Source organism: Neolamprologus brichardi, chromosome 15, assembly GCF_056152115.1.
Source record: "Neolamprologus brichardi isolate AB-2024 chromosome 15, ASM5615211v1, whole genome shotgun sequence".
Classification (NCBI taxonomy): Eukaryota; Metazoa; Chordata; class Actinopteri; order Cichliformes; family Cichlidae; genus Neolamprologus; species Neolamprologus brichardi.
The window spans coordinates 38,348,884-38,375,568 of record NC_142118.1 but is presented as its reverse complement, the minus strand read 5'-3'; the positions used below and the strand labels follow the sequence as shown (position 1 = coordinate 38,375,568).

At 40.3% G+C, this 26,685-nt stretch overlaps 1 protein-coding gene across 6 annotated transcripts in view; it reads left to right on the top strand.

Annotated features, from left to right (window-relative positions):
* ptprfa (protein tyrosine phosphatase receptor type Fa) overlaps nucleotides 1-26,685 on the top strand; it is a 385,498-nt gene that overhangs the window by 322,011 nt on the left and 36,802 nt on the right. For 3 of the 6 annotated variants that reach the window (XM_087852893.1, XM_087852892.1, XM_087852894.1), the window contains 5 exons: nucleotides 8,025-8,188; nucleotides 12,444-12,455; nucleotides 15,339-15,448; nucleotides 25,061-25,093; nucleotides 25,658-25,755. In XM_087852893.1, coding sequence (XP_087709019.1) covers nucleotides 8,025-8,188; nucleotides 12,444-12,455; nucleotides 15,339-15,448; nucleotides 25,061-25,093; nucleotides 25,658-25,755 — 417 coding nt within the window. The remainder of the gene's footprint in view (nucleotides 1-8,024; nucleotides 8,189-12,443; nucleotides 12,456-15,338; nucleotides 15,449-25,060; nucleotides 25,094-25,657; nucleotides 25,756-26,685) is intronic. The other 3 variants (XM_087852896.1, XM_087852897.1, XM_087852895.1) reach the window with 2 other exon arrangements.

The window sequence follows — 26,685 nt, the reverse complement described above, 5'->3', positions numbered from 1 at the left end:
GCAGTGTTGGGGAGTAACGGAGTACATGTACCGCCGTTACGTATTTAAAATACAAAATATGAGTAACTGTATTCCGTTACAGTTACCGTTTAAAAAGGTGGTATTTAGAATACAGTTACTTTGTTGAAATAAATGGATTACACGGCGGTACTTCCCTGTTTCATATTGTGGCGGGTCAGGACTGTTTGGGTTTTGTTTGACAGCTACGTTCTGTTGTTCCAGGCAGCGTTACGGTTGCCATGGTTACAGGGTGACGCTCTCTCTCTGCGTGTTTCCTGGGTGAGAGAGCGCCTGTTGTTGTTGTTGTGCTAAGCTAACAGGCAGAATGCTACAGGTATAGCTCTAAAGAATGTAGCATCATGGGCAGTGTAGTCCGTGCTGCAGGGAGAATGGACTGCCATACCCGTTATGTGTCTGTGAGCGAGGGAGGGAGAAAAAGGAAAAGTACGAGCTGTCATCGAGCAGAAACGGGAGCTGGAAGCATGTAAATATAATAATAACCACTGCAGCCAAGAAGAGAGCCTGACGAGCCCAGCTGTAAGTAAGCTATTAAGACTCGACTGTACACCGTGTTCGTGTTTTCCTCTGAAACAATAAGTTCTGTTGGAGCAGCCTTTCAACGCCTCTCTCTGTCTCTGCTAGCAAAGTTGACCCAGACAACAAAGTAAAGCTAGTTTTCGGCTACGAACCCGACACGAACCCACCGTATTAGCCAGAGGTCCCTTTACTACGGTTCGGAGCCGCGGACCTTCAGTAACAGTAATAAATCACAGCAATAGTACATTCATGTAGTTGTAAACAGCATGATAATATATTAAGTAATCCAAAGTATTCAGAATACGTTACTCTCATTGAGTAACGTAACGAAATACGTTACAGAATACATTTTGGGACATGTAATCTGTAATCTGTAATGGAATACATTTTAAAAGTAACCTTCCCAACACTGGTGCAATGCAGCGGTACTGTTTATGAATGCAGCTTGCTAACCAAAGATTAGCTGACAGCTGTCCAAAACCAACATGTTTATGTCCATCTTTTATATACAGTTTCAGTTTAACACAACATCCTTTTAAAGATTTTTATCATTAGCAGCTTGTGTTTAAATGCAGGATAAATAGTAGCAGTTAGGACTTCTGTAATGTGCATTATGTAATGAAAGCTGTTTAGCCATCTGCTTATGCTGCTTGTGCTGTTAGCCATGAGGAGCTGTTAATGGTTGGTTTGGTGAAAGCTGCGATTTAAAGATCGCTCAGGTAGAAAGTGAACTGGAAAACCATCAGAATAACTCAGGTTATGTTTCAGATCCATCCTCCTGAAATACTCACAGAAGTGAATTATGACCTGGAGAATTAACACTCCCTTTATCAGCATGTAAAAAGATTATTTATACATTTCTGGCCTTTTTTCTGCTTTAGAGAATCAAGCTGTGAGTTTGTGCTGCTGCCTTGGCCAAGAGATTTGATCGCAGTGGGACGGAAGCAGAGAAACTGTTCCTCAAGGCAGAAGATATTAATTATGTATGAGTTTTCATTAAGGCTGTATGCAATAACTAACAGGTGACCGGCCAACATAAACATCCTGCGTATGTACTTGATGGGTAAATAAATATATTCCTACCCACAGCTGTCAAGTATAATGGTGTGAAATGGGCATGACATCAGCCAGCATGCATATATGCATACTGAATGTCTGACATTTGCAGCTTGTACTAGACGCAGAAACAGGGAGACGTTCACAGAACCGACTCCATGGCACCACATTTAAAAATTTGCTTACTGATAAACAGCCTCCTCTCGTAGATTAAAGAAACGTTTAATCAGCTCCACTCCCTCCACGACTTAATCCATTTATAACTGTTCCAAGTCTTAATTTCTATCAACGCTGCACCAGAAGCTGCAAGAAAGGAAAAGAGAAACCAAACTATCAGGTGCAATGCAAAACCAAAAAAGGAAAATTAAACTTCTTAACACCAAACATCTTTATAAATGACTGCGTGTCACATTCAGCATTGACACTTAGTGTTTGCAGTGCATGAGAAACTTTCAATAAACAAGCGACAGCTGCACTTTTATAATAACAAATCTAAATCCCAGTTGGAGACCCACCTGATTGGTAGATTAGCTTTAGTTGTTTGGGACGAACGAAACGGCAAAAAGTAGACTTGTCCCAAAAGACACTAACAACACCAAACTATAAACACTGAGGAGACATTTGGTTGGCAGCATGTGCTTCTTGGAGAAGGGATATGAAAGCGGTGCATCAGACGAAGGAGCAGAGACAGTTCGGCTGTGGGAGGATAAGCCTGGAGCACGCCTGCTGCCAACTGGTGCACGCTTCTAATGTGGGTGACAAATACTCACACACAGCAACACATGTACGGTCGAAGTCATTACGGAAAACAGTGGGAAAAGGAAATAGAAGAAGTATCACTCACTAAGCTTTCTAACAGTGCGTGTGTGTGTGTGTGTGTGTGATTATTATTATTATGCAAATAACAAAGGCACCTATCCAAAGCAAAGCAGAGCAACTTGCACCTTGACTAAAGTCGTGCCAATTCAGCCGTGACAAATGAAGGCCTGAGTAAGAGGTTATATTTTAAGGCCTTTTAATTCAAAGAGAGCTTTATTAACACGTCTGAGCAAAAATCAGGTATGTTAACAGTCATGACAGGATTAAATTCAGTTTTTCTGCGTGCAGGAAGTTCTCACTAAAAACAAAGACAGAAATCGGATTGTCAAGACTTTTGTTTTCTCATTAAAAAAGAGGTTTTAAAAAACTGAGAGACAAGTTCATGGTCGCTTCTGTAGAGTGAAACTCATTACACGTGCATGCTGAAAATATGGGTAAGAAAAACATCTCTACTTGCACAGTGACTGAAGCCATGTGACTGCCACTTATTTTTGGTTAGCTTGTTGTTGTGTGTTCAGATCTTCAGGCCATCAGATTCCCGTGTGTTTCTATATTCATACAAGTTTGGATTAACAAGAATGATTATAATCAGGTTTCTTGCCTTGAAATTAAAGTTTATAATACAAAGAATAAACTTTAGAGTTTGATGTGTTTGCAAGGCCGTTCTGTGTCAAAATGATTTTTTTTTGTTTGCATTTTGCAGCAGGACAAATACAAAAAAAGTCTGTTATAGACAAAGATCATGTATAATTCATGTGTCGCTGTCAGATTGGATACCGCAACCTCGACCATGAATGCTAAAGTGAAAATGAGTGTGAAAAAATGTGCTGAAATTAATGAATCATTAAGGAAACAAAGCTGGTCGAGGGTGGCTTTGTTTTTAACAAGCGGCACACTTCAGTGGGGTTTACGGCTTTTGCCCAGCGGAGCTGCAGCCTTGTTGAGCCAGAGCCCGTCAGGCTCACAGGAATATTTATAGTCTCATTCACCAACACAGTGCAACTTACTACACTTGTCTCACAGAACATAAAGTGACAAGCAGAACAGTTACTTAAAGAGAATTACTCCCTGCAAATTGATCCATGTAACCCCTTTTAATGTTTATTCTGTTGCCAATATCAGACTGCCTCCAACTCTGCAGCTTAGAGAAGACCTAAAAGTGTTTTCTTTGATTTCACTTCATCTGCAATATTCGATTATTTTTTTTTGCACTGCTTTACACCAAAGATCATTAGGATGACAAACATCTCTTGGTTTGGTGTTTTTTGGTATTAATTTCTCTAATTTTACATGTCAAAGCCAATTGGGGAAGTACTACTGCTGTGCTGGTGAAATACTTGTTTAATGTGTTTGGTGGCTCTGGAGGAGTTTTTGTTTACTCGAGTGACATTGCTTGAGAAATGATTGGTCTCCACAGAGACTGTAATTACAGAAACACCGCATGAAAACCTGGCCGTCTGGGGGTTTAATGATGTGGGCTTTTACAGAGGGGGGGCTCTAAAATACTGATGCAATCATGGGAAACATTGCTGTTTAACATGGGAGTCATACTGCCATAGACTAATGGCCCATTTCCATTGAAAAAACTGTATACAAAAGATGGATGTAGCTGACATGACATCACTGCCTGGTATTTCTGATTACCATATTTTTCAGACCATAAGGAGCATTAAGCGAAACAAAACAGTCAGATAAGTCAAACGTTACTCAGCTCCTTCTTCTTGCTTCCTCCTCTTCCGTACCATTGATTCATTAATGCTGAATCCTCTCACGGCTGCTCTGTTTCCATGTTGTTGCAGTATATTAATGACTAACCTCGTATTGTGGATGGATTATCTCAGTTGTTCTCCTGACTGAAGTTTGGTCCGTTTACAGCATCCTGCCATGCGATTGCATTTGTCTCTAACCATCGGGAACCTTCACGTTAACTTTTATCGAGGGGAAAAAAGTTAGCGTTCATCCTCCAGCTTCACTGTGTTTATGCTAACATAGCTGTGTCGCTAGCGATCACGTAGCACATCATTATCTACCAGCTAGCCCAACTTCAGTAACCCTACAAACGTCACTGCTGTTTAGTTTTCTGTCTTCATTTATGTTGGAAGTGATAGCAGAGCTGTACGTTTGAATTTATTCAGAAATCTCTCAGTCAGAACATGCTATATCATGCTTAGGTGGAAGCTAGCGAGCTAACTTCCTGCTAACTTCCTGCTAACTTCTAACTCTATTAAATGTAATAAATTCTGTTTTCATGGATGCCTGGATGTTAAACTTAATTGTTACACCTGGTAAAGCAGCAACGCTGATCATTTTATTAAAGATGAAAGAATTTAGACAGTTTTTAACTCTCAGTGATGCTGCAGTGTTCGTTTGACTTTGGGACCTGAATCTGACGGAATTTAGGACCCAGATTACTCCGCGAGGCTCCTGACTACGGCAGCCGTAATGCTCCGAAAATCCATCAGGCGGTGCGGCTTTGTAGCTTAGCAAAGTTGTACTAAAACATTTTTTGACAGATTTTTGAGCGCCATGTACCACATAAAATCGGTTTGAGAATTCATACATAAGACGCACTGTCGATTTTTGAGAAAATTAAAGGCTTTTAAGTGCGCCTTATAGTGCGGAAAATACGGTAGCTAACACTTGCGATCGCTGTTACCAAGCTTCATCCATACTGTATGAGTCACAAACAAACGAACATGTAGAAGATTCAACTTAGTTATAAAAAATAATTCATTATGGAGGTTTTGATTAACTGTGAAGACCACAATAATTTTTTGTACCTGACTGGAAAACTGTTTACCTCGACTGTAGGACTGTGCATTTTAACATTAAAGTCTATGTGGATCAGCTCACTGGAGTCAGCCTCAAGTGGCCTTTACAGGAGCTGTTATTTCTGCATTGGCTTTATTTGTCAACCACGAGGCGGACACTTGTTTATGTAAACCACTGAATCAAATTTAAAGACAACTGCAGCCAATGACACTGATCCTATGGATGCAAATAGCTTAAATTGACAAAGCATTAGAATACACACTCTGTCATCTTTTGAATTTAAAAGTCCTTGAACTCAATAAATTGGTGAAAGCCATTCAAACCTGGCTGCTTTGGAGCACTGGAATCTCAACGAGTGATAAAGTGGGATTTGTCACATTATGCTTGATGTGCTCAGCCAGAACAGGCCTGAACAGTGAGGATAGTTTTTACCCTTTTTTTGTTGTATTTTTTTAAAGCTAAGGTAGGCAACATGTTTTTTGCACCATTAGACAAAAATCCATTAAAAGCTTTCAGCATATTGAAATGCAATTAGTCTGAGAGAGAAGCAGACCCTCGCACCTACTCTGGCCTGTTTTTAAGTAGGTGACAATGATATGAGACTATGGCCAGATGGCATAATCGATGCTTTGTTCAGCCTGAGCTGGTCGACATCAGTCCATTACACAAATCAAAGCCCTAGATGTAGCTATAAAGAAATATGTATGCTTCAACAGATTTGTGTGTCTGTAAGTGAGAGACTGTCTAAGTCCATGCCCTTTAGTGATGGCAGGGGAGAACTCAGGGCTGACCTCAGGTCTCCACGCCCCATCTGAAGGTGTAGTGAAGCTGTTGGCATTATTGTGTCCTCAGAGGATGTTGCTGATGCGTATCCTTGCACTGAGCTTCTTGCGCCCCCCCTGGCCTCAGGGTGGGTCTCATGACAACAAGCAGTATCGTCCCACATCGAGCTCATCCAACACAGCAGCCTGTCTCACACCTCACTCTCTGTCCTCCTCTATCCCCAACCCCATCCCCTCCACCTGCTGCGAGCTGTTCCAGATAACCAGTTGCCTTCACCTGCAGAGACCTGTTATCGTTTAAACCTCATTGACACTCCCACATGGAAACCTGCTTTACAGTTGCTTAAAATCTTTAAATTGATGAATTGAATCAAAATGTTTTCACCATTAAAATATTTAAATTACATGAAGTTTTTGGTAATGTGATGGATAGTCCTGTTACAGGTTTCACATTATTCCTCTGATCGATGGGGGACTGTACCACAAAATATTGTAAAGCTTCAACAAAAGCAATAAAAAGGCTTCATGCAGGTTACGTGGATGCAATAAATGCAGGATTTTCTTTGGGTTTTTTCAGGAACTCTGTGCACCACGAAGATATTTTAGAGTTTTAACAAGAACCAGCAAGAATAAACCAAAACTTATCCAAAAGAGTGCAAAACTGAGTTTCCATTAGCATATTGTTATGTTTGCCATACACTGGGAAACAGTTTGTATAGTGTTATTGTTTCCTCATTGAGACAACAAATGCTTATTTGTGTTCTAATTATTGATGATGTGTTTTCTGTTGTTGTTGTTTTATTGTGATGGGGTAATCATATTAGTCATAGAAACTGAACTGGAATAGAAATAAACGTCACTGCACACACGGGGAACAAACCTCTATATCAGCCTACTGCCAATATACAAGACAGAGACATAAACTAGCCAGAATTTATTTCCATTTAATTTCAACAAATAAGAAAACAGTAAAACGCTCACATCTAAGAATAAAATGAATCTTTATCTAAGTGTTTTTGTCTTGACCCAGACTATCTCCTGATATTGTATCGTAAAAACTAGATGAAACCTTTGTTACATTGAAAAGGGGCGCTGTGGTGTGAATACCTGAAATCCCCAAAACTTGGGGAGCTGTGTGAAACAAGAACAAAATGCAATGATTTGCAAACCTCATAAATCCGGATTTTACTCATGGTGAAACACAGAAAACAGGAAGAGGAATGACGTCCCCTTCTTGTCTGATATAGGACTGTAGATGCTCCGGTCCATGACGCGCCAGAAAGGTCCGGACTGCACTTAAGCTTGTTCAACACCGGACTCCTGTAGTATGAAGTCATGCTGTTGTTTCAGGTTTTTGTTTTTGTAGGGATTTTTTCACCGTGTTTACTTCTTCGAAACTCTTTCTAAGATGCTCCTTTTATGCCCACTCATGTTACTCACTGTTTACCAAAATATTCCTCCAGCTGTTTACTTTTCCAGCCTTTTGTTGCCCGTCTCCCAACTTTTCTCAAAACATGTTTAAAATGAGCAAAAATATTTGAAATAAAATGAATAAAATGATGTTTAGACATCTTTGTGAGGACAGAACATTGAGACCAACTTTCACTTGTTGCAGCGGTCCCCAACCTTTTTGGCGCTACGGTTTATGTCCGACAATATTTTCATGGACAGGCCTTTAAGGTGTCGGAGATAAATACAACAAAATAAAACCAGTACCAAAAAAAGAAGATTTATTCAAACGATATAAAAATAATGATAAAAACTGATTAAAACCCCTGAAAACCATAAATTTCACGCCCGAGCCTCAACTTGGTACCAAACGACTCACGGACCGGTGCCAGTCCGTGGACCAGGGGTTGGGACCGCTGGATTGTCCCTGTCCTCATGAGTTTGAAGACATTTTTGAGGCTGAAAATGTGGTTTTAGTGTCAGGGTCAGGTTTGGCACTCGTTTTGATGGTTAGGGTGAGCAGCTAGGGAAAGCGTTATGCCAATGAGATGTCCTCACTGAGACACAGTGTGTGTGTGAGTGAACTGACTGAATCCGTCTCGTTTGCAGCAGAGGACATTCGCAGCCAGCCCTTTCTCTGATCCCTTCACGGTGAAGATCAGTGGGGTTATTCGACAACCACAAGAAGACCCAGAGATGCTGTGGGTGATGGGTCCGGTGCTGGCAGTCATTCTGATTATCATTATAGTCATCGCTATTTTACTCTTCAAAAGGTGAGTATGACGCAACAGCAGACACTGTGAGGACACACGCTGGTTATTTTTGGAGTGACGCCTCCAACAGATGCAGAAAACATTAATCGTTGATCACATCAGACACTGTTTTTTACAAGCACATTTTAATTTCTGTTAACATTTTCCTTCACAAGGCCTTTACTGCTTTGACTTCAATGAATATTCAAGTAAAGACAAAGGCTGTAAAAATGCTAAATTATTACATTAATGTAGTGGATCTATCAGTGACTGAATATGATTTTAGTACATCCCCTAATTTGCAATAGTATGAAGGAAGAACTCCTTTTTAAGAAGAAATGATCGCAGCAGGAGCAGGCGTAGGAAACAGCAGCTTTATGGAACGTGTCAGGGAAAAACGAGCGCACAGAGATAACAACAGAACTCAAACGATGAAAGACAAAGGACGAAATGTAATGATGTGCAATACAGTAGAAAAGAAATACTCAACACATGATGGGAAGTCCTCCTTCGAGCCTGTAGTGACATATCTAAGACATCGTTCAAGATGACCTGATTCAGCCCTAATTTTCCTTTATTATCAAAAAGGAAAATTTTAAGTATGAACTTAAAAGTGAAAAGGGTGTTTGTCTCCTGAACTCAAACTGGGACCTGGATCCACAGGAAGGGAGTCTGATATGTGAAGCTCTGTCTCCCAAATAAGCCTGCAGGCTGAGAGTGAAGTGCTTCACTGGGATAATATGAATATGAGGTTTTTAAGATTATACAGCACCAAGTCACAACAACAGTCACCTCCAGGTGCTTAATATTGCAACGTAAAGACCCTATAGTAATACAGAGACTGGTTAGGGTAAGCAGCTAGGGGCCCTCCACGAACAGTGGGAAGGAAAAACTTCCTTTTAACAGGAAGAAACCCCTGATAGGACCAGGCTCAGGGAGGGGCGGGGCCATCTGCTGCGCTGGTTGAAGCTGAGGGGAGGGAGAGAGGACAAAGACACACTGTGGAAGAGAGACAGAGATTAATAATAACTCATAATTAAATGGTTTATATTCAAATGGTGAGAGAAGGAGAAACGCTGAAACGTGAAGGGTGAATTCAGGGTCACTCGATCCAGCTTTAACTATAAGCTCTGTCAAAAAGCAAAATGAAGATCTTCTAAATTAGTAAGACACCATTTCCTCTCCATCTTATGAGTAATCTGCTTTAAAGTGAGTATTTGAGAGTGAGACCATGGTGTCACGTACTTCTGATTTCAGAGCAGCCACAGTGTTCAGAGTCGTACACAGTAAGGATGTACGGCTATTAACAAGATGATCAACATCTGTGGGAGCCGGATTTAGGAAGGCGCTCTGATCGTTCAAGACTTTGAATGTGAGCAGAGGAGAAAAACGAGTTTTTGCTGAATTCTCTCACTGTAGCGTTTTGGTAAAATAACAAAAATACACTCACACCTAAATTACTTTTTCTAGTTCCCGCTTCGTCATTTCAGTTAGCAGAGCAGTTTGTTCATATAGATTTTTATAAACTTTATTTAAAAAAAAAACGTTTACATGTCAAACTATCAGATGTAAAAAAAAAAATACACTTTCATTCCCTGAAATTAAGTAACAGAAGCATCAGGATACAGATGATCCTTTTTGTCATCTGTTGTGAGACTTTTGGTGAACCTTGGAGGCAGCACATGCTCATTGTGTTCCTCTCATATCGTCCAGCTGAGTGATCATTTTCACATAGTCCACAGAGAGACCTGAAGCATTTTCTTCAGCACAACAGATGACAAGAAGATTTTATTAGAACCGAGTGCCAGGAAACGGTCAGAGTGGAAGATTTTCTAGAATACAGACAGACATTTGTCTTGTTCGAGCTGGCCTGAAGGCAAAGGTCCTCCGTGACATATGGGAGGGAGGTGCTGCGAGCTACCTTGCGGCCCTGCTCTTCAAGCCTGACAGTTGGCTCATGCTTCCTGTTCTTGGGTCAAACATCTGGAGTTACTGACTGGGCTGACGAGGGCCTCCATATGGCTGCTGCGCCGCTCAGAGGCACAACTTGTTTTGTCTTTTTCCTCATTCTTCCTTTTGCTGAAGTCCAACGTCAAACAAAATCCTTTGTTTTTCCAAGATCTTTTTTTTAGTTAAGTAAAAAATAAATACAAATATAAATATTGCCTGAGATTGTGAAGACTTGGTGACATTTTTAACTAATATTGACATATTCGGATATCTTAGAGTTACTAAGACCTTAAGTGCGTCTAATTAAGGGTATTTTAGATTGTTGGGTGTGTTTTTACTGTCAGCCTCACATGATTCCATTTAGTTTGAAAATCATGAAACTTGAATTAGGTAACCAGTAGGGGTGCAACGATACACAAAATTCACGGTTTGATTCGATACTTTGGTGTCACGGTTCGATACTTTTTCGATACAAAAAAAAATGTTCATGCTTTTTTAATTTGTCATTTATTAAAATTATAAATATATATTTTAACTCAAAAGTACAGTTTTTAAATTTAATGTTGCTGAAACAACAAAGTAATAAAAAAATAAATCTATCTGATGGAGAAATCACTCATCTTTGGAAAAGAGAGTTTATTACAGAGAAATGTCTCTTTCCAAAATAAAAGCTCTACTATACGCTTCTTCTGGGCTATATTCTCAGCAGCATATTAAACATATCAGGTCCCCATAAGGAGAATCATGTGCTAACGGCTGTCTAATGACTCGGGTAAAGTTTGTAGCATGCGTGCTTGTTGTTTTTGTCTGCTTCCACTTGTCTTTGCACTAGGATGATGTCGGAGTAAATGTGCAGTCATATTCGTTGTGTTCCCACTAGTGCTGTCAGCGTTAATCTGAAATGACGTTAACGCCACAACACGGCAAATCTCCGTTAACGAGCTACCGCGGATCGCCCCCGTGCGTGGGGCTGGACGGCCAACACGTTAACGAGCTAACTGCGCTAACACACTAGTTCCCATCCATGTAATTGAGCATTGTGGCACATCCAACATACTGTTTTACTTTTGTCCATGACGCGCTTACCTTCAGGGTCATACGTCACATGAAAACCTAAATAGTTCCAAACGCCAGATCTGAATGAGGGTGGGGGGGGTTCAATTTGCCATGTTGCAACTAGCTTAGCTTCTGTCTCGCTAGCTTGCGCTGCGCTCAGTGAATCTGCGTTCGACTACTCCGCCTAGGCTGCACTGTCCAGCGCAGATCCACTGAGCGCCGTCAGAAGGAAAGTTGATAAAATAAATTTAAAAATTTGTATTCGATACATATGCGTACCAAACCGAAAGCACTGTATCGAACAGTTCAATATCGATACGAGTATCGTTGCACCCCTAATAATTAGTCACAAGAAAAGTTTTCAACAGTTAGCTTATGTATACCAATATCGACTCATGCATGCTAAACTGAAATATAAAGAGGCTGCTTCGTATTGTTTCACTTACACATTTTGTTGAGGGGAAAACTGATGCAAAAGTTGGAATGAATACCAACCATAGAAATGGATAGCCATGGGTTTGTGACCCAGAAGTGACCAGAAGGTGCAGTGTTGTTATTAGCTTAGCCAGGAGGCTAGGTTAGCATGCTGCATTCATGAACTATACAGGTACAATTCACAGCCATCGGCTAATAAAAAAGAAAAAGACAGGATTTGTCTCACCAACAGCACAAATACTACAGATAGATGGACGGAGACGAAGCCTAGCAGCTACACCCTACTGCGTCACCTTCCACCTATCAATAAACGCAGCCAACCCCCACATAAAAAACACAAATTCGTCCACCACACAGCTGCTATGAAGAGGGGAAGTAGCTCCAGAGCAGTTTTCTGTAAACATGTTTATTTCTGCTGTAAGCTTCGACACTTTAACTCGGGAGTCTCTGACTCCTGGCTGGCTTTTAGAGCCAGTCTCCAATGACCATTAGAAGAACTTTGGTGTTTGGCCCTTTCAGCACTGTGGGTTGATGTTTAGGGGAGACAGCAGCTTCATCACTTTCCACAGACTGTGAAACCAGCCTTCCACTCAGGTTATACAGTAATTTGTTCCAGGTTGCTCTGTGGAGATCATTAGAAATATTAAAAACACTCTCTCTTTGTTCATGAACTACATCAGATTTTATTAGAAAATAAGATCAGGTCAAAGATGAGATGAAGGAGTAGTTTGTGAGGTGAAGCAATGAACTCTGTCAGGTCCTGTGACGACTTGTAAATGAATCCTCTCTGTTTCTTCCTCCTTGTTAACTGTCTGCCTACTTTCTGTGGATGCAGCAAACAAGAAAGGTTAGTGCTCCTGTCTGTTTCCACCCTCCTGCCTGCCCTTGCACATCGCGCATGCTGTGTAAAACGTGCTTTGTGGGTCAGACATGTCTACATTTGCTGACAGTGATGATTTGTAGTGACAGATACTTGTTTCTGTTACACGTTCAAATCACACCTGCACGTCAGTGTCTCTGAGCTGTCTTCTTTTTGTTTGGCTTTCAGGCATATCGGCTTCAATTGACAGCCCCTCTAAGCATGTGTGTCTTCAGTGTCAGCGTGTGAGACTACATGTTTGTCTCTTTGTGCGTCTGTTTTCTGCTGTTCAGCTCTGTGTCGAGTGTCGAGTTCACAAATCCGGCTGATCTTTCCCTCCAGAATAATCCTCCCTTCATGCTTTCTTCACCTCTCAGCCCCTCACACACCTGCAGAAGCAGCCTTCATGGAAAAATCGAATCCTGATATCACCAGGAGGCAATAACTGACATCACAATCGCATTTCACTCCCCTGTTTGTGTTACCTGCAAAAACATGCTGAATACTCACCTGTGTATATATGTGTCACGTGTGCGTGGGCTGATTGATGATTTATGGGCTCCATTTACTTTCCCTAATTCAAAATGTATAAAATATAATATCCGTTCATCAAGAGATGTTTTAAATATAAGGACATTCTGTTTCAAGGTGAAACACTCAGGTTTGCCTGCACTTAAACCCTAATGTAGTTATTACATTTAAGACATGCAAATTAACCGTTCATTTAAAGGGGCTGTAGCTGTTTGAGCTGAGCAGATGAATTTCAGTGTCATATTTCTGTTTTAAAGGAGAGTCATTTGCATTTCTCATTGTCTGTGTAGCAGCCGCGCAGTCTCGTATCGCCACATTTCCAGAGAGGGGGTGTTGAGTTGCCCACTCTTTATTTGCATAAAGTTTGGGTCGAGGCTACTTTATGCAAATCAGGTGTGTCTGAAAATCTTTGAAACAGGCAGTCGATGATCTTAAATCAGTGTTTGAAAAGTATGGTTAAATGGAGAAAGCTTCTACTGCAGTTCAGTAGCATGCTGTAAATATCAGGTCATACTTACACGTTTAATATTCCCAAGTACGACAGATACTTCACTAATGATAAAGACCTGCTAAATAAATACCAACATGAGCCACGAACATTTGAACTGATACATTTCACTCATTTTGTTTGGAAAACTGTGTCATCGGAGAAAAGGGTTTGGATTTGACTCATCTGGACGTCTAAGGAGTTTAGAAGTGCTGAGAATTTTTTTTTTTAATTAGTAATATTAACATACAAACAAAATGCACCATATATTACACATTCAGAGAATAAACATTCCTTACATATTAGCAACTTTCATACATAGGAAAAAGAAAATATAAAGATGGGGTCACATAATTTAACAGATTATTAACTCACTAAATCAAAATCTTCCACAAAGGAAACAAAAAAAGCCATAATTAGCTTTCTTTTCTTTCAAAAACACTCCAAACATTATCATATTTAAGGTAAATGGGGTAATTTGAATCCCACTGGAATAAGGCCAGGTATGAAAATCCAACCAAAATATTTGTATAAAATTGCACAAAAAGAATAGATGGTCCAAATCCTCCTCTTCTGTTTCACAAAATACACAATTACCGGTTTCTATTTTGAATCTATCACCAAGGAGTCTATTTGTCGGGTAAATTTTATTCAAAATTTTAAATTGGACTTCTTTCCCTTTAGGAGGGATAGGGAAGGTGATATAATCAGTTCTTATTCTTTCAGTTTCTTCCCTTTGGAAATCTTTTAATATGTAATTACGTCTAAGTACATTTGGAGAATAAAGACTCCTTAATGAAGATCTTAGAAACTTATTATTGCATTTAACATCACAAAATCGAATACCATCTATATATAACTGCCTTAACTTGGGGAAGATGTCAGAATATATTATATCATTTACAACTATGTTTTTAAGTGACAATGGAATGGATTTTATAACCCGATTAAATTTACTTTTAGAACATTGGATATTAAACTTTTGGCAAAAATCTTGATGTCCTAGAACATGTCCTTCCTCATCTACAAAATGGGCAATTGCCCAAACACCTTTTGATAACCAATCTTGAATAAAAATAGATTTTCTGTTCATCAGTATATATCTATTGTTCCAAATTGGGCTATTATGTGGAGTGAAATTATGTTTAAATAACATTTTCCAATAAAGAAGGACCTGTTTATGGAATTCAGAGAGTTTAACAGGTAGCTTAGTAAGTGTAGGTGTAGTAGGTGCTGAGAAATAAAAGACGCCCTTTCAACCAAATTGAGATATAACAGGATGTATTTTTCTGGCTCGCCACCTTTCACTTTTTAATCAATTCTTAATGTTCTTTTGATGGTATGACGCCTTCAGCGTCTTCTTTGAGCGTCTTCTTTGAGAGGGTTTTAGCTGAAATTCTGTGCAACCCTGGCATCAGGAACCAAGACTGGACACATTGTTACCCATCGACAGGTTTTATTCACGTATCCAGTCAAGTGACTGAGTCAACCTTAGGTTGCTGGTCTGTTTCAGGAATTATATTGTTACTGATTTTAAGTCTGTGTTTATTGTTTAGTAGATACTTTTCTTGGGCCATAAAATACAATTTAAAACAAATACATTAAAATTCCTATAAAATTGGAAAGTCAGAGTAAACCAGTTCTGCTTGCAGCCAAAGTTTCCATCATCTATAAAGTATGCTCAAATTACGTGTAATCCTTATAGTTTTTTGCACCATAGCTTGTTGCAGATTATTTTTTCCCAGTATTTTCCAGAAAATAAAGTTTAGAAATTTGCTCATTCGGAGTCATTAATACCCGTTTGGCCTGTTGGTACATCATGTAACATTAAATTGGTTTTGTTTTTTCTCCAGGAAACGAACGTCTCCAGCCAAGGATGAGCACATGGCAGGAGTGAAGGACTCGCTGCTGGCCCACTCGTCAGATCCTGTGGAGATGAGGAGACTCAACTATCAGACACAAGGCAGGGACACACACAAACACACAAGCAAACATTCAGCCCGACAAACTTTTACTGTTGCATCCAGTTTCTGTTCCTAAAGGTGCTGAGAAATGATCGCTGAAGGATTGTGTTACATTGACACCCAGAAATATAATGAAGGGTCCTGTTTTTGAGGTGACAGGTGACAACTGTCAGATTCAGTTTCTCAAGTATCCGTGTCGCCTCGGTCGTTTTTGGATGAGACGGTTTTAAAACAGTGTTTTAGTGTCGGTGCAAGAAAATGAAACAACTGCGTTAGAAAATATCTTCATTCATATTTTGAAACCTCCACTTTGGCACTTTGTCTCCATGTTGTTGTTCTTTTTACGTCAGAAGTGATGTTTTCATGAGAGGGCGGAGTCTTAAGTTAGCAGGTTTAGCAACGTGATTTTTTTTTAGTTCAATTTAATTTCATCAGTTAAGTTTTAGTTACATGGAGCCAAATCACAACAACAGTTGTCTTAAGGCGCTTCATATTTTAGGTAAAGACACTACAATGTTACAAAATAACCCCAACAACCAGACGACCCCCTCTGAGAGCACTTAGTGACAGTGGGAGGGAAACGTCTCTTTTAACAGGAAGAAACTTCGGGCAGAAGCAGGCTCAGGCTGGTTGGGGGTGAAATTTTAAGAATGCCTTGCTCAGACACAGACGGACTGAATGCAAAGTAACAAATAAATCCCATTTCTTGGACAGTCGTTAATCTAACCATTTTGTTTATCACAGACTTTAATTAAAAAGGCGCCATCACCACACACACTGTCAGGAGGGCCGTATATTAGCATGAATTTAAACATCTAATTATTGATGCAAAGCTGAAACACTGACTCCACTCATGTTTGTCACAGATTTCATTCACTCCTCTTCCCTTACTCCGTTACTTTGAAAACGTGGCGATAAAACAAAGTGTATATGTGACATCATACTTGTGCATTTTGTTAACTTCACTATCGTGCTGTTAGAGCCGGGGTGGCAGATTGTTTCTGGGGCAGCCATGTCTCCTAATGCATGTTTTTGGAGGCAGGAAGTCCGTCTATAATTAAACAGTGTACAGCTGGCTTAGTCTGATGTTTATTTCTGACAAAAATGTCTCATTTCCATCCATAATTTTCATGTGAAAAAGCATGTAAACACTCTAAGGTTGTGTGCATCAGGACATAATAAGACAAAATCACCTGGTCTGTACCTGGTTCTAAAATTAGAGTTACTAAGTACACTGCTGGTCAAAAGTTTTAGAAAACCCCACTTTTCCTGTTTTTATTGAAAATGATGCCGTTTATTGTCTCATTGCACTTTGAAATGAAAGTATAGTACAAATAAACAATTGGAAGCAAGAAATCTTGGAATCAATTTATAGACTGTGGTGGGCGTGGTCTGCGGTGCTGTGCAGGGAGGGCGGACGCACCTGCACGCCATCCGTAATCACGCCCGCTGAGTTAAAACACGGGGACTCAGGTGTGTGTGGTGTTGTTGTGGTGAGAAGTGTAAATAAAATGTCTCTGAATGTTGATCTGTGCTCCCGCTGTGCCTCATTCTCACCACATAGACCAAAATGTATTCTCCGCTTTGACTCATCACAGTCGCCTCCTTCGGCTGATAACAGCTGAACACTTGTGTCGTTCTTTCTACACAGAAATCAAAGTTGTTCCCACATCTGTTGCAGAAGTTCCCATAAATGTGTGGCACATTGTTTTTATTTTAATCCAGAACACCTGCAGAGATCAGTAACACCACCGTTACTGCAGAAAGCTTTAAATCTTTCACCCGTTTTGTGTTCCCTGGAAAAAGGACTTTTGTATGATTGTGAAATACACACTATTTTTCATTTTGCTGTAACCTTTTAACCTCTCATCTCTTACCTTTTGTACCGTTTCAATTCATTGGACTTGAACAACTTGAATTGCAGTAAAACTGGAAAAACGAGGTGTTCTCCAGCTTTTCACTGGCAGTGTTAACATGTGATAGTTTAAACACATCATTACTAATTTGTCAGAGACAAATGCAGAAGCAGTGTATGAATAAAATATATATTTACAGTGTCCATGGAAAGAGGTGCAAGTGGCAGCCAGGTTCTACTAATTAACTGCACTTGATCAGTTTTGACAGTTTTCTGTTCTGGAGCATTCAGGTGTGTGTTGACACAAAGATGACAGAATAAAAGACATCAGCAGTGATTTCAGGGAAATATTGTTGTTGCCCATCAATCTGGAAATGGATATAAAACCATTTCCAAATGATTTAAAGTCATTCTGCAGTTAGAAAGATTATTGTCAAATAGAGAAACATTCAAAATAGTCACCAGTCTTCCCAGTATGTGCAAGTCTCAATTTCACCACAAGGTCAAACTGTGCAATCTGCAAAACATGCAAAGGCTTCATCTTCTGGTCTACAGGACTCGGTAAGCATATATGTTTTATTTCAAACATTTCATAATATCATGTCATGCAGTTGTTTGAAAAGTAAGCAGAAGTATATACTTATTTAGCCCCACGCCCTTAGGTTTACATCTTAATCATTTCCTCATCATCTAAATTTGAACAACAAAACTTATACAATGGTTTTGACTTAGAACATAATGTCACAAATATTCAGCTAAAACTATGTTTAGATTTACTAATTTGCAAAGGAAAGTAAATATCACTTTGACTGACAAGTGTCGCCTTTTTTACACCTCTTCTCTGTAAACATGGCAGCATGAGCTGCATAGCTGGACTGGCCATCGGGCATACCGGGCATTTGCCCGGTATGCCGCTGGCGATTTTTTGTTTTTATGGGCCGATCGATTTTTTTATTTTTTTTTTGGAAGGGTATAAATAATGAAAGGTGTTGGATTGGCCAATTGGTCATGATCGACTCTGGGCTGGACCAATTACAGCCGAGGAGGTCGGATGCACCCTCCCCCTTGTTTAGCAATCTTATAGGCCATCCATCGGCTCTTTGTTACTTCGGAAACATGGCTTAAACAATTTCAACGACGTAATCCGATAACAACCGATCTCTTTACCCGTCGGCTTCCCGTGGCTGTCATGCAACAGGTGTTGTGCCAAAAAGTGATTTCCAATGTTTACAAAGGGGCTATATATGGAATTAAAAAATTATCTGTTTTTTCAAGTATCTTTACAACTCTGTGTTATTGTACTTACATTATAACCAATCCGGTCCTTTATCCCCACTTTAAATATTTTTACAGAACTATTGTAATATTTGAGCCATTTCTGCTGTCCAACTACTTCTTACAAAAGACATTTTTAATGTTAATTCGAATTTTTTTTAACGGCATAAATAAAGGTTATATAAAAGTCACTGCCAAAGACTGATTGCGGCTTCTACCTTGTTACACGAATGTTGTTTGTAGCTCAATATGACTTTATGTCATCCATGAGGGATGCATTTGACATATGTTTCACATATTATAGCCCAACAAGTTACTTATAGCAGTTTAAATACGAGCAATCAGTTTTTGGCAAATACCGGCTATTGCAGTTAATAATACAACAGCTTCTTGCCATTTTTTGTGTTTCTTTTTATCGCTGTGTAACTGAGTTCAATTGAAAGCATGCATGCGCTAGTACCGCTTGCCACAAGTTCCCAGAATCCTTTGCGGTTTTACCCCTGAATGACGTCACATTTTTGGTGGGCCGGTCTCTAGTCAAAATGCCCGGGCCGATTTTTTGTCCCAGTCCAGCCCTGATGAGCTGGGACACCTTGAAGTCATTTTGTCAGACGTGATCTCTTCTATCTAATTTGAGAGCGTCTGTCCAACAGCTACAGGAAGCCTTGGATGAAAACGGCCCACAGAAGAAAGGGAATAATAACAAGAAACAAGAGCACCAGCAAATCTGTTAGGAGGAAAGAAAATGATCAAGGTGTCGCTCTGCATTAGTCCAGACCTCGACCTGAATGAAGTACAAAATCTTAAGAAAGCTTTGCGTTGGCTTCGTTTTTGTTCAATAAGAATGATGCTAAAGTTCTGGCCTGATGCATGAAACCTTAGATTTTCTTTCATTGTGCAATCAAAGACTAAATTTACCGTGAAAACAATTGGAGTGTGAGATATTTCTACTCAGATGTTCAAAAGAGAAATCGAATGTCTTCACGTCCAGTGATCGTTGAGCTGTCCAGTCACCCTGACCTCCTGGCGAGGACTTTGTCCCAGTAACTCAGTAACCTGTTATTCCCATAAGAATTACTTATAAACAATTAGTTTTTATATTTTTAGTCTGCATGCGTACTGTAGCTCTGTTTTTCTGTTTCATCGTCTCTTTGTGTCCTCATCCATTCTCCCATCTGTTTAACTGGCTTTTAGTTTTGTTTTTCATCTGTTCTCCGCCTCCCAGCATCGTCTCTTATCCTTTTCTCCCACCTGTCTTTCAGTGGGAAGTTTTAAGCATAAAGTATGTCATTGTTGTTTTCGTCCACGTTCTTCTCTCATGAGATGGGTGGCATTTACCTGTGGTGGCAGCAGTAGGAGGGATTTTGGCAGATGTTGTTTACTCGAGCGTAAATTCATCAGCTCACTCGACAACCTCTGCACGCTGGGTGGCCTCGACGTTACTCATAACAAAACACTGGAAAGAATGACAGATGATATCATGGTAATGAAGTCAAACTGTGATCTTTATTTTCAATAAAATGGAAACGCTCCACAACTTTCAGTTGTCAGTTCGGGTGAACTGGGTCATTTTACTTTTGTAGACTTTCCAGGTTCATATCAGGTAACAGAATTAAATTATGAAAAGGCTCAAATCTTCATTTCCCTCTTTAATATAATGTGTATATAGCAGGATTTTCAAACAAGTAATGATATAAATTTATTTAAAATTCCTTGTTTTCATTTTATTTTCTACTTCCATCATGGACTTCCTCATATCACTGTACAGGCGAGGTTCATCAGCTGAACTAAATCAATAAAACAAACGTAGCCACAGAGATAATCTGCAGTTTTTGGGTTGGTGTCCAAACTATTGACTCGTGCTGTAAAATCATTGTTTTTTCTCTGGAGGTTTTTCCCGTTTAAATATTTGTCATTTCCATTTACGTCTGTCTAGCAGGGCAGGAAGCCTCATGTGCACCTTCTAAATGAATTGCAGTGGAATTAATGGATAATTTGATCCAGGATGAGTCACTGGGTGTTGTCCCTCAGTAGTTTTCAATTAGTTAACCAATCAGAAGAAAGTAGGCTGTCTGAAACAGGAACAGAAGAGACAGGAGCTAAAGCAGGTTAAAAAACCCAACTGCAGACGATGTAGGCAGACTGATTTAACAGAAGGCCACTCAATGAAGCTGACGCAGAGTTTAAAGACAATATAATCCAAACAAGCTGACGAGATCACAGACTGAGGCAAAGACAGAACTATATATACAAATGGAGTGATTAAAGGATGGGAGACAGTTGGGACAGAGGTGCAGACGATCAAAGCAGTGAGACGGGAAAGTACAAATAAACACAAGACACAGGAGCAAACTGAAGTAAAACAGGAGCTAACTCGGTGGATGACCGCGACACACAAGCTGTGCTGAACAAAGACAACTGTGAGGAAACTAAACTCAAATAACAGAGCAGTAACTAAACACTAGCTACAAACACAACAAGAGATACACAAGGGTGCAAAAAGTTCACAACTTTAAAGAAATAAACAAAAAGTTACAATGAAACCAAACAGGAAACAGAAACAACTCAAAGCTTCAAAGAATACACAAACAAACATGATACACAAGGGATGATAATGTAGTAACTACTGAACATGAAGTCAAAGGAGCTTGCAAAGAAAAGCGTCTGGACTTTTTTAAGTTACTTGAAGACACATCAAGTTCACCAGGGAAGACACAAAGGAGAACTGTTTGCCTTTCCTGGACTGCGCCGTGCACATTGAAGAGAACGGCAACCTCAACATCGAAGTTTACCAGAAGCCCACACACACGGACCAGTACCTCCCATTTGACTCCCATCACCCTCTGGAACACAAACTTGGAGTAATTAGGACCCTACACCACCGGGCAGAACATGTTCCCTCTAAGCCTGAAGGGAAAAAGAAGGAACACACACATGTAAAGGAAGCACTCAAAACGTGCGGCTATCCTAAATGGGCGTTTTTAAAGTCAGCAAAGAGGCGCAGAAAAGAAGATCAGACACCAGCGAGGGAGGATAAGAAGGACAGACGCAACAACATTGTCATCCCCTATGTAGCCGGTGTATCAGAGAAACTCAGGAGGGTTTTCTCCAAGCACGACATCCCGGTGTACTTCAGACCCAGCAACACACTCAGACAAAAACTGGTTCACCCGAAAGACAAAACGCCAAAACACAGACTTAACAATGTGGTGTATGCTGTACAGTGCAGCGAGGAATGCCCAGACCTCTACATTGGAGAGACCAAACAGCCACTTCACAAGCGCATGGCACAACACAGAAGAGCCACCTCCACAGGACAAGACTCAGCTGTCCATCTGCATCTTAAGGTCAAAGGTCACTCTTTCGAGGATGCCAATGTTCACATTTTGGACAGAGAGGACAGATGGTTTGAAAGAGGAGTGAAAGAAGCATCTATGTCCACTGTGAGCGACCATCTTTGAACAGAGGCGGTGGTTTACGACACCAACTCTCTGCCATCTATAATCCAGTTTTGAGATCCCTCCCAGACGCCTTAACGCCCACTCACATCCTGGGCCATCTGACCTCAGGAATTCGCATGATAAGGTGGGGCCAGGTTTCACAATGAACTCACCCGAAACTCTGGCTGATTGGGACCCACACCCAGTTCCACACCTTGGCTCAGGTGATTAGAGGATCATCAGGGGGTCCTTTTGTCCCTCTTTGGGGGGAAACTCCCACTAGGTTTACATCTGGGACTCTCCACCATTTGACCTTAGAACTGAAGAAGCTTCTCGGATGAAGGTGAAACGTCTTCAAGTAACTTAAAGAAGTCCAGAAGCTTTTCTTTGCAAGCTCCTTTGTCTACGATGACCTGGATGACTGAGAACCTTCACAGACATACTGAACATGGATGAATGCAAAACACAAGGAAACACAAACTGACTCTGCAGAAGTCAAAGATTTAAAAATTGTTATAATCGTTTTATAAATGAAGGGAAATCATTAACACAGGAATACACGAACACAAAAGACCAACAACGCTTTGTGTGCTTATGTTCGTTAGTAAAAGTCTGGTCATGATCTCGAACTCTGAGCATGTTATTACTTCAGCTTGAGCTAATTATTTTCCCTGCTTGTGAAACAATCAGGGCTGAAGGCGCACTCAGACATGAGCTGGTACTCACTGCTTCTGCTGTTTTTTAATTTGCTCCCTTCTGAGATAATGGCGGCCAAACTCGTTGTAACTTCCCACCGAGGCTCATTCTGGGACGTCTGTGGCAACCGCAGAAAGCGCAGAGCAGAATAAGGAAACACGAGTCGAAAATCTCTTCTTCAGCACCAAACACATCACCATAAAAGTCTTATTGGAACAACATCAAGTTTTAGTGTTTCTATTAAGCATTCACATAAACAGAAATCACATATAGTGACGAGTTAATAAAATTGTTACATGTTACTAATGATTGCCTCTATTTTATGCTACACGCTGCTTCTTTGGTTACAGTATGGATGAGATTGGAGTAGATGAGGATGCAGAGGCGCTGGATCAAAGCTTCTGTTCCAACCTGCAACACGAAGCTTAAATGGACACTCTTCAACTGTTAGACCACGCCCAACAATGTTAGGCCACGCCCAATGATGTTAGGCCACGCTTAATCAATGTACTCTCATGTAGTTACACATGTTTAGTCTTAATATTTGCACCATTTTGTAATATTTTGGAGTTATTTTATTCAAACAAGCACTGTTGGAAATGAAAGTTCAGATCTTTTTACAGGTTGTATAAAGTAGATCTGCTCTCCTATTTGCTGCAATCATAAATCAATAACTAAAACAACACCTTTGATCTCATGTCGAGTGTATTTATTGCGTATTTCTTGCTTTAGCACAAAATCAAACTTAGACTTTAGTCCAATCAGTCCACAGCACCAAGGTCAGCCTCAATGTTGACAGATTTGCTTATGATGCTGCTTCTAAATATAAAGGTTTTTGTTTTGTTGTTCCAGGTATCATTCAGCACATATGACATATGTTGTTTAAATTATCACAATGAGCAATTTCAGGTTCAATAAACATTCATTTTTCCCAAATGATTTTGTTCGTAATGCAGCAAAGACTGAAGTTTTGAATTAAGTTTGCAATAATTTCACAACACTGACAAAAAACAAAAAGACTTTCACTATGTTATCACTCGGGCGAGTCACTGAGGTCTTGTGATTGGTTATCGGACCCAAATCCTTTTGGAAGCAGCCATCTTGGCCAGAGTCTGAGCAGCTGTTCTGAAGCTGCTGTTTAAATGAAAGTGAAAAGACAAAGTTCGTATTGGCACAGGGACAGTAAAACCACTTTAATACAATCATGACTTAAATCAAACAAAAACAAACAAACAAAAAGCTAAAAGTTGACTAAAAGTTGGCTGCTGCTGTGCATAGACAGGTTCCAGAGCACTAAACAGATACTGTGCTGGTTTATATTATGGCTGCAAGTTTTTTTAAATGCATCTTACATATATTGGTACATATTAGGGATGCACCGATACCGATACTGGTATCGGGTATCGGGTATCGGCCTCGATACCACATTTTCTAAAGTACTCGTACTCGTTAAAAGTCCCCCGATACCGAGGACCGATACCACGGTCTGAGACCTGTCTATGTTTGAGTGGCATGTAAGGGGTTAATCACAGGCGCTGATTATTATAGGATAAATTATAGGACTAAAGCTGTTACCTGCAAATTTAAATCATGTTTTTATTAAGTACTCGGTATCGGCGAGTACTGAAATGCAAGTGCTCGTACTCGTTTCCAAAAAAGTGGTATCGGTGCATCCAGTACATATGCTTCTGGTTTCAGCTGTTTTTCCCGCTCTGGGACAGTAGTGAGAAAACTGTACAGAGTTCTACAATACATTTCAGGCCGGTACGATCAATGACGCTCTTACAGAGTCATTGATCGTACCCAACCTAAACCAATGTGTCTGTGAGATGACGATGAAAGTGTGTCTAAAAGATTGTAGTTTGCATTAAGATCTCCTTAGCAAATATGTAAAGTATACTTCACTGGGAATGAAGGACCTTCAAACACAGGGGTAAGGGCCTTTAAGTGTCAAGAGTACGATGATGAGCTTCTTGAGGCTTTAATGCTCCTTGCCTAAAGAAATCCTCATTTTGAAAATGAAGAAAGGGAGACGTTTTATTCTTAGCAGCTGTGGTTAAACACAACAGTGCCAAGAACCAAACATCCAAAGGTGCTAATAACACCAATGTTGGACCAATACAGCCCAGTTTGGTCGGACCACTGCAAATGAAAGCAAAGAACAGATACGAAGCACAGTCAGTTTATTGATTACAGTGAAACTGATGTTAAATGTTATTTAGTCATCTGGGAAAGTTGTTCAGTGTCTCTTTGCTGAGTAGGGCAGCTCCTTCCTCACTGTTCCTCGTGTCCTCTTGTCCTAACTGACCCCTGTGCTTTGGTTTTGCCTCATCTTTCCCACACAGGTTCCAGTGTCCTCAGTTGCCCGAATACTCCAAGTTAGTTTTCAATCCTCCTGTGTTTTACTAATGTTTCCTTTCATTCCTGCCTGGTTCCCTTTTCTGTTTTACATAGAAGCCTTTAGAAGTAGACACCTCCCATTTATCACCATCACCTTCTCTTCTCATCACCTGCCCATGTCAGCTACTTTACACCAAGTGGGTTTCATTAGTGCTAAATGTAGACTGTCTATCTAATTTAATAAAGCAACACATCTACCATTAAGTTAAAATATATACATGTATATTTGAGCACATCAGTTAAAAACGCTGTATTTTTTGCACCCCAGCCACCTTCCCACTCACCTACTGCTTTATGGGATTTCTTTAACCAATCAGCATGCTAGTTGGTGCTCATCTGCAGCGTGGTTACAGCATGCTGTTGAAGAGCTGCACAGCCAGACATCATCCCTCTGCTCAGCACACAGCACTCTCACTGTCACCTCATATCACTGCGACCAGTTAACACTGAGCCTTCAACATGCATCTGCACTCTGCGTGCGCACATCTCTGTGCATGTGTGTCTGTGATGGACGCCGCTCACCACTCTCGCTGTCTCCGTAGGGATGAGGGAACATCCTCCCATCGCTATCTGTGACCTGGCCGACCACATCGAGAGACTCAAGGCCAACGATGGTCTGCACTTCTCTCAGGAGTACGAGGTAAATGTTCCTGCTCTTATACACGCCTTTCAAGTGAAGCAATGCACATTTCAGCCACTCTCAGTTATTTCACATTTTATAAGCTAGTTTTCCGTAGAAAAAAACCCAGATGTGCAATAGGAACAATTACTGTGGTGTACAAGAGTGTGAGAACTGATGGTTCATGGTTCAAAATGAAGAATTAGGTCAGTTGTAAATTGCAGGTGTATTGCTGAGTGAATGCAGTGCTGAGTTTTCAGCTTGTTTGGATCAGTTTGTCTGATGTTTTGGCTAAAAGTTGTTTCCTGTTACCAGAGTTTGCACTGCAGTCATTGCTGCATATGTAGAGGGGTTCACATAAACACAAAGGCATGCTCTTTTTGGCTTTGAACCTAATTTAGCTTGAAAAACTCAACTTGTATAAAAATGTTCTAGCTTTGTAAGAAATATATTTTTCTAACAAAAACAGCTGGATTCAAATGATTTATTTACCTTCTTTTGTTTGTCTGCTTCTTCAGTCTGCTCCTCTGAATAAGCACAATCTAAGCACACACATATTCAGTGAGCATGTCCTTGGAGTTGTCCTCTTTTTAAAACAGAGCAGTTCTTTGCCTTAATAATTGATTATAAAGTCACTTACGAATGCTAATCTTGAACTTTCTGGGTTCTAATTTCATGAGCAGCTTCTTCATCCTTCAGCCGTCTTTAACTTGTTTTCTCTCGAGCACTTGAATACTCTCCACCTCTCCTGTGGTGAAAGTCATCGTCTCTTCCCACCTCGATGACAGCCCTGCAGCGTCTCTCTCTTTTGTCTTTGACGCCTCGTGCTAACATGCTGCTCCAGCTGCAGCTGCACAGAGCAATATTAGCTCAAAGGGAGCTTCGTGTGGGAGGTGCCAACTATGAGCTGAAAATAAGTCCGTGCTTTTTAAAGACAATAAATAGGTGAAT